Source organism: Pristiophorus japonicus, chromosome 3 (genome assembly GCF_044704955.1).
Source record: "Pristiophorus japonicus isolate sPriJap1 chromosome 3, sPriJap1.hap1, whole genome shotgun sequence".
Lineage (NCBI taxonomy): Eukaryota > Metazoa > Chordata > Chondrichthyes > Pristiophoridae > Pristiophorus > Pristiophorus japonicus.
In genome coordinates, this window is record NC_091979.1 from 95,606,253 (window position 1) to 95,615,389 (window position 9,137).

General features: G+C 42.5%; 1 protein-coding gene across 5 annotated transcripts in view; it reads left to right on the plus strand.

Annotated features, from left to right (window-relative positions):
* Nucleotides 1–8,469, plus strand: part of wdsub1 (WD repeat, sterile alpha motif and U-box domain containing 1) — a 111,015-nt gene extending 102,546 nt beyond the window's left edge. For all 5 annotated transcript variants that reach the window (XM_070875594.1, XM_070875592.1, XM_070875596.1 and 2 more), the window contains exons 10-11: nt 7,237–7,377; nt 8,093–8,469. In XM_070875594.1, coding sequence (XP_070731695.1) covers nt 7,237–7,377; nt 8,093–8,280 — 329 coding nt within the window. In that variant the 3' untranslated portion in view covers nt 8,281–8,469. The remainder of the gene's footprint in view (nt 1–7,236; nt 7,378–8,092) is intronic.
* The last annotated feature ends 668 nt before the right edge of the window (nt 8,470–9,137 follow it).

Here is a 9,137-nt window from a genome sequence, read left to right on the forward strand (position 1 = left end):
AGAGGAGTTCAACAATGAATTGCCATCATAGGTGCTTGGACCACCCTCTGCATAATTAAAAATAGAATCATAGAAAATTTCAACACAGAAGGAGGCCATTCAGCCCATTGTGTCCATGCCAGTTGAAAGAGTTACCCAGCCTAATCCCACCTTCCAGTGCTAGGTCAGTAGCCCTGTAGGTTCTGGCTCTTTTTAGAAACTTAGAAACATAGAAAATAGGTGCAGGAGTAGACCGTTCGGCCCTTCGAGCCTGCACCACCATTCAATAAGATCATGGCTGATCATTCATCTCAGTACCCCGTTCCTGCTTTCTCTCCATACCCCTTGATCCCTTTAGCCGTAAGGGCCATATCTAACTCCCTCTTGAATATATCTAACGAACTGGCATCAACAACTTTCTGTGGTAGAGAATTCCACAGGTTCACAATTCTCTGAGTGAAGAAGTTTCTTCTCATCTCAGTCCTAAATGGCTTACCCTTTATCCTTAGATTGTGTCCCCTGGTTCTGGACTTCCCCAACATCGGGAACTTTCTTCCTGCATCGAACCTGTCCAGTCCCGTCAGAATTTTATATGTTTCTATGAGATCCCCTCTCATCCTTCTGAACTTTAAGTACACAGCCAAGCATCTTTTGAATGTGGTGAGGGTTTCTGCCTCTACCACACTTTCAGGCAGCCAATTCCCCGGTCTCGTCCTCTAAGGGACCAACATTTATTTTAGCCACTCTTTTCCTTTTTATATACCTATAGAAACTCTTGGTATTATTTACAATCTGTATTAACGACTTGGAAGAAGGGACTGAGTGTAACGTAGCCAAGTTTGCTGACGATACAAAGATGGGAGGAAAAGCACTGTGAGGAGGACACAAAAAATCTACAAAAGGACATAGACACGCTAAGTGAGTGGGCAAAAATTTGGCAGATGGAGTATAATGTTGGAAAGTATGAGATCATGCACTTTGACAGAAAAAAATCAAAGAGCAAGTTATTATTTAAATGGAGAAAGATTGCAAAGTGCCGCAGTACAGCGGGATCTGGGGGTACTTGTGAATGAAACACAAAAGGATAGTATGCAGGTACAGCTAGTGATCAGGAAGGTCAATGGTACCTTGGTCTTTATTGCAAAGGGGATGGAGTATAAAAGCAGGGAACTCTTGCTACAGCTATACAGGGTTTTGATGAGGCCACACCTGAAATATTGTGTGCAGTTTGGTTTCCATATTTACAAAAGGATATACTTGCTTTGGAGGCAGTTCAGAGAAGGTTCACTAGGTTGATTCCTAGATGAGGGGGTTGACTTATGAGGAAAGGTTGAGTAGGTTGGACTTCTACTCATTGGAATTCAGAAGAATGAGAGGTAATCATATCGAAACAAAAAGGTGGATGCAGAGAGGATGTTTCCACTGATGGGGGAGACTAGAACTAGAAGGCCTGATCTTAGAATAAGGGGCCGCCCATTTAAAACAGAGATGAGGAGAAATTTCTTCTCTGTGGGTTGTAAATCTGTGGAATTTGCTGCCTCAGAGAGTTGTGGAAGCTGGGTCATTGAATAAATTTAAGACAGAAATAGACAGTTTCTTAAACGATAAGAGGTTATGGGGAGCAGGTGGGGAAGTGGAGCTGAGTCCATGAACAGCTCAGCCATGATATTGAATGGCGGAGCAGGCTCGAGGGGCCATTTGGCCTACTCCTGTTCCTATGAGTCCCAGACTCCCACCACCCACTGGGTGAAGAAATGTTTCCTCATCTCCCCATAAATCTGTGCCCCCTGGTTATTGACCCCTCTGGTGAGGGAAATAGATCTTCCTATCCACTCTATCTAAGCCCCTCATACTTTTATACAGTTCAATTAAACATCCATTCAATCCCCTCTATTCCAAGGAAAACAACCCCAGCCGATCCAATCTTTCCTCATAGCTAATGTTTTCCAGTCCTGGCAACATCCTCATAAATCTCCTCTGCACCCTTTCTAGTGCAGTCACATCCTTCCTGTAATGTCGTGACCAGAACTGCGCGCAGTACTCAAGCTGTGGCCTAACTAGTGTTGTATACAGTTGACATAACTTCCCTGCTCTTGTATTCTATGCCTCGGCTAATAAAGGAAAGCATTCTGTATGCCCTTTTAACTACCTTATCAACCTGAGAAATGAATGCGTGGTTCAAAGATTGGTGTAGGAGGAATGGGTTTCAATTCATGGGGCACTGGCACCAGTACTGGGATAGGTGGGAACTGCTCGGTCGGGACGGACTTCATTTAAACCAGGCTGGGGCCAGGGGCCAGTGTCCTGGCGAATTGAATAATTATCGCTGTAGATAGGGCTTTAAACTAAATAGTGGGGGGGAAGGGAACCAGTGAGCGGAAATTTAAAAAGTCAAAGGGAAAGGAGAAGACAAAAGTGCAGGGTAGCGATAGGGGTAATGACACTCAACAAGCTCCCCGCTGGAGTGGAATTACAGAACCAGTGGGAACCTGTACAACCTTCGTCATCTCCAGGCCAGGTCCAAGACCACCCCAACCTCTGGCAGCGAGCTACAGTACACGGACGACGCCTGCGTCTGCGCACATGCAGAGGCTGAACTCCAGTACGTAGTCAACGTATTCACTGAGGCGTACAAAAGCATGGGCCTTACACTAAACATCCGTAAGACAAAGGTCCTCCACCACACAGCACTGCCCCCACCGCACAGCACTGCCCCCCCAATCATCAAGATCCATGGCGCAGCCCTGGACAATGTGCACCATTTCCCATACCTCGGGAATCTCTTATCAACAAGAGCAGACATTGACAACAAGATTCAACACCGTCTCCAGTGCAGCCTTCGGCCGCCTGAGGAAAAGAGTGTTCGAAAACCAGGCCCTCAAATCTAGCACCAAATTCATGGTCTACAGGTCTGTAGTAATACCCGCCCTCCTGTATGGCTCAGAGACATGGACCATGTACAGTAGACACTTTAAGTCGCTGGAGAAATACCACCTACGATGTCTCAGCAAGATCCTGCAAATCCCCTGGGAGGACAGACGCACCAACGCTAGCGTCCTCGACCAGGCCAACATCCCCAGCATTGAAGCACTGACCACACTTGATCAGTTCTGCTGGGCAGGCCACATTGCTCGCATGCCAGACACGAGACTCCCAAAACAAGCGCTCTACTTGGAGCGCCTTCACGGCAAACGAGCCAAAGGTGGGCAGCGAAAACGTTACAAGAACACCCTCAAACCCTCCCTGATAAAGTGCAACATCTCCACTGACACCTTGGAGTACCTGGCCAAAGACCTCCCTAAGTGGAGGAAGTGCATCTGGAAGCAGCTCGAGTCTCATTGCCGGGAGCATGCAGAAATCAAACGCAGGCAGGAAAGAGCGTGCGGCAAACCAGTTCCACCCACCCTTTCCCTCGACGACTGTCTGTCCCACCTGTGACAGGGACTGTGGTTATCGTATTGGACTGTTCAGTCACCTAAGGAATCATTTTTAGAATGGAAGCAAGTCTTCCTCGATTCCGAGGGACTGCCTATGTTGATGATGACAACCAGAGTGTGTCACGAAGGGACAGAGTGTATACATATATGACAAAATTAAAAGCTCTATATCTGAACACGCAAAGCATTTGTAATAAGATAGATGAGTTCACGGCACAAAAATAAATAAATGGGTATGATCTGATTGCCATAACAGAGACGTGGTTGCAAGGTGACCAAGGCTGGGAACTGAATATTCAGGGATATCTGCCATTTCGGAAAGATAGGCAGAAAGGAAAAGGAGGTGAGGTAGCTCAGTTAATAAAGGATAAGATCAATGCACAGTGAGAATTTATATTGGCTCAGAAGATCAAGCTGTCAAATCAGTTGGGTAGAATTAAGAAATAATAAGGGAATGAAGTCACTGGTGGGAGTGGTCTACAGGCCCCCAAACAGTAGCCACACTGTAGGACAGAGTACCACTCAAGAAATAATAGACACTTGTAAGAAAGGTACGGCAATAATCATGGGTGATTTTAATCTTCATATTGATTGGACAAATCAAATTGGCAAAGGTTGCCTTGAGGAAGAGTTCATAGAGTGTATGCGTGAAGGTTTCTTGGAACAATACGTTGTGGAACCAACCAGGGAGCAGACTATTCTAGATCTGGTAATGTGTAACGAGACTGGATTAATTAATGATCTCCTGGTGAAAGATTTTCTTGGGAAAAGTGATCATAGCATGGTAAAATTTCAAATTCAGTTTGAAGGTGAGAAAGCTAGGTCTCAAACTAGTATCCTGATCTTAAATAAAGATAATTACAAAGGTATGAAGATAGAGTTGGTTAAAGTGGACTGGGAAAATATATTAAAGGTTGAGACTGTAGAAAAGCAGTGGCAAACATTTCAGGAGATATTTCATAACTCTCAGCAAAGATATATTCCAGTGAGAAAGAAAGACTGTAAGAGAAGGATGAACCATCCGTGGCTAACTAAGGAAGTAAAGAATGGTATCAAATTGAAAACAAAGGCACACAATATTGCGAAGGACAGTGGAAGGCCAGAGGATTGGGAAATTTTAGAAACCAGCAAAGGATGACTAAAAAAATGATAAAGGGAGAGAAGATAACTTACAAGAGTAAACTAGTAAGAAATATAAAAACAGACACGTATATAAAAAGGATGCGAGTAGCTAAAGTAAACGTTGGTCGCTTAGAGGATGAGACTGGGGAATTAATAATGGGTAACTGGGAAATGGCGAGATTTTTAACAAATATTGTGTGTTGGTCTTCACAGTAGAAGATACTAAAAATATCCCAATAACTGATGATCAAGTGGCGGGAGGAGGAAACAATACAATCACTAGAGATAAATTACTAATGGAACTAAAGGTGGACAAGCCCCTGGACCTGATGGCCTGCATCCTAGGGTCTTAAAAGAAGTGGCTGCAGATATAGTGGATGCATTGGTTGTAATCTACCAACATTCCCTGGATTCTGGGGTAGTCTCAGCAGATTGGAAAATTGCAAATGTAACGCCCCTATTTAAAAAAGGAGGCAGACAAAAAGCAAGAAACTATAGACCAGTTAGCCTAATATCTGTCGTTGGGAAAATGCTGGAGTCTATTATTAAGGATGCAATAGCGGGACATTTGGAAAAGCATAATTCAATCAAGCAGAGTCAGCATGGTTTTACAACAGGGAAATCATGTTTGACAAATTTGCTGAAGTTCTTTGAGGATGTAACGAGCAGCGTGGATAAGGGGGAACCAGTGAATGTGGTGTATTTGGATTTCTAGAAGGCATTCGGTAAGGTGCCACATAAAAGGTTACTGCACAAGATAAAAGTTCATGGAGTTGGGGGTAATATATTAGCATGGATAGAGGATTAGCTAACTCACAGAAAAGAGAGAGAGTCAGGATAAATGGGTAATTTTCCAGTTCGCAAACAGTAACTAGTGGGGTGCCGCAGGGATCGCTGGGCCCTCAGCTATTTAAAATCTACATCAATGACTTGGATGAAGGGACCGAGTGTAATGTAGCCAAGTTTGCTGGTGAGGAGGAGACACAAAATCTGCAAATGGATATAGACAGGCTAAGTGAGTGGGCAAAAATTTGGCAGATGGAGTATAATGTGGCAAAATGTGAGGTTATCCACTTTGGCAGAAAAAATAAAAAAGCAAATTACTATTTAAATGAGGAGAGATTACAAAATGCTACAGTACAGAGGGATCTGAGGGTTCTTGTATATGCAACACAAAAAGTTAACATACAGGTACAGCAGGTAATTAGGAAGGCAAATCGAATGTTGCCCTTTATTGCAAGGGGGATGTAGAATAAAAACAGGGAAGTCTTGCTACAACTGTACTGTGTGTTGGTGAAACCACACCTGGAGTACTATGTAAGGAAGGATATACTTGCATTGGAGGCAGTTCAGAGAAGGTTCACGAGGCTGATTCCTAAGATGAAGGGGTTGTCATCTGAACAGAGGTTGAGCAGGTTGGGTCTATACTCATTGGAGTTCAGAAGAATGAGAGGTGATCGTATTGAAACATAACATTCTGAGGGGACCGAACAGGGTAAATGCAGAGAGGATGTTTCCCCACAAGGTGTAATCTAGAATTAGGGGGCATAGTTTCAGAATAAGGGGTCGCCCATTTAAGACAGAAATGATGAGGAATTTCTTCTGAGGGTCGTGAATCTTTGGAATTCTCTACCCCAGGGAGCTGTGCAGACTGGGTCATTGAATATATTTGAGGTGGAGATAGACAGATTTTTGAATGATACGACATTCAAGGTTTATGGGGAGCGGGCGGGGGAGTTGAGGCCAGGATCAGATCAGACATGATCTTATTGAATGGTGGAGCAGGCTCGAGGGGCCAAATGGCCTACTCCTGTTCCTATTTCTTATGTTCTGTCCTACTATCTTTATGTATCTGTGGACATGCACTCCAAGGTCCCTCTGTTCCTGCACACCTTTCAGTATCCTCCCATTTATTGTGTATTCCCTTGCCTTGTTGCCCCTCTTCAAATGCATTACCTCACACTTTTCTGGATTGAATTCCATTTGCCACTGTTCTGACCAGTTCGTAGATATCTTACCGTCAACCACACGGCCAATTTTTGTATGATCTGCAAATTTCTTTATCATGCCCCTTACATTTAAGTATAAATCATTAATACATACTACAAAAACTAAAGAACTGAGTACTGAGCCTTATGGAACTCCACTGGAGACAGCCTTCCAGTCACAAAATTCCCCTTACCATGACCCTTTGCTTCTTGCCACTGAGCCAATTTTGGATCCAATTTGCCACTCTCCTTTGGATCCCATGGGCTTTTACTTTTTTGCTCATCCTACCATGTGGGACCTTGTCAAAAGCCTTGTTAAAATCAATGTAAACTACATCAAGCGTACTGCCTTCATCGACCCTTCTTGTTACCTCCTCAAAGTACTCGATCAAGTTAGTCAGACATGACCTTCCCTGAACAAATCCATGCTGACTGTCCAGATCTTCCAACATTAAGCATAAACCAGCTTAATTTTGTACAAAGATTCTTCTCTATGTACGTTCAAGTATTTAAAAGTAGATTTTAATTATTTTTAAATCTAGTTTCCAAGAGATTTTTTTTTGCAGTTTACTCATGAAACACACTTCAAATATTACAGTAGATAATCGAGGTTGCTAATAAACAATTACAGCAGAACTTTAATTCTATAAAAATAAAACGAATGTTCATACTGTCGTTTCATGTACACTGGGTTGTAAATCATTTTGCAGAGTCACTTGGACTGCGTAACAAAGCATTACGGAAAATTGAAGAACTAAAAGCCAAAATTGAATCTATTTGTGTTGGTGTACCAGATGAATTCCTCTGTCCAATATCCAGGGAGATCATGACTGATCCAGTGATTGCTTCAGGTATTTAGATGAAATATATTTATTCAACAACTATGTCATTCTGAAAGTTGGACTACTTTTTAAAATTAGGTTAAGTAATCTCACTTCAGTAGTTTAACAGTGGTAATAGACAAAGGGTTAAAGCACAGAGGCTATTTTGGATATCCTACTCCTCCTGCCTACTCCCTTAGCATAGTAAAAGCTGTTGATTTTTGGTGCTCCAATGCTGTGCACTAGTTCTCAGTTTCAGGGAGCTATACTGTGAGCACAGCTACTCTTCCACAAGGGAAAAAGTGGGATCTTAATCAGCCCTTGTCACACTCATACCTATTTGCAATTGGTTTAAGATCTAGAACTGAGTAAAGTTCACCTCTTTTCAGGCACATTTGTACTGTGCAGCTTGTCTACAAAACTAGTATTGGAGCGTAGAAGATTGAGAGGGATTCTGTGACACACCCATTGCGCTGGTTCAACCTAAAATCAGTTGTTACCTTCAGTAATGTTGGGAGTGGGATTGGAGGTCTTGGGTACAGAATATAATCCCCTCTGAGGTACAATGGCTCATGTGTTGAAGAGAACATCCATTGTTGAATAGTTGTTAAGAATTTATGTAGAACTATGGGAGAGTAAATAGGTCAAGGAGAGCCCAGAGTCTGTGGCATGAGGTGCCCCTTATTCCATAATGTGTTTTTTTGCAAACAACTGACAATTCAAAAAAAAATTTTTTGTGTGATAGATGGCTATTCGTATGAAAGAGAAGCCATTGAGAGCTGGATTAATACTAAAAAGCGTACAAGTCCTATGACAAATATGCCTTTGGAATCATCCTTACTAACATCCAACAGAACACTTAAAATGGCTATTGATCGGTGGATAGATGCCCAACACGTACTAGAAATGCCAGAAAACCAAGGCTTCAATTAAAATAACGGAAATCTTTGGTTGGTAACACTGATTTCTTGATTATTTATCACTACTGTATCAATTTGTGAGTAACGGAAACACGTTAAGAATTTCATTTATTTCTAATTAACTGATGTAATTTAATGTTGGCATACAAGACTGATTGATATATTGCACCAATGTCAATTTAATAAAGGGCTCATATGTCTACCACTTGTCATGTATTTATTTAAATGGGAAACCTTGTTGCAAAATTTACTGTACAATTTATTGAGACCGGATAAGTCGCAGATAAAGCATACCAACTCGGCAGCAGCTGCTACAATACTTCATGCTGCTAGGTTGCATTCCATGGGGATCTTAACAGGGAATAAATATCCTGTAGTTGGAAAATTTGTCACAACAGTAACTTGCATTTATATAGCACCTTTAACATAGAACATCCCAAGATACTTGCCAATGGCAGAACCACTGTCTGCCACATACTGTTTGTGTAGCTAGAGCTAGGGATTCCCCACAGCCCAGGCATTGTACATAAGACATGGGAGTAGGTCCCCCGCGCCTGCTCCGCCATTTAATAAGATCATGGCTGATCTGACCATGGACTCAGCTCCACTTCTCTGCCCGCTCCCAATAACCCTTTATTCCCTTATCGCTCAAAAATCTGTCTATCTCCGCTTTAAATATATTCAATGACCCAGCCTCCACAGCTCTCTGGGGCAGAGAATTCCAGAGATTTACAACCCCCAGAAGAAATTCCTCCTCATCTCAGTTTTAAATGGGCAGCCCCTTATTAATGGGCTCAAGTTTCAGCTTGAATTGCTCTTATTTTTTTGGAGCAACTAATTTAGAATGGAGCATCTGAGAAATTGCAATTC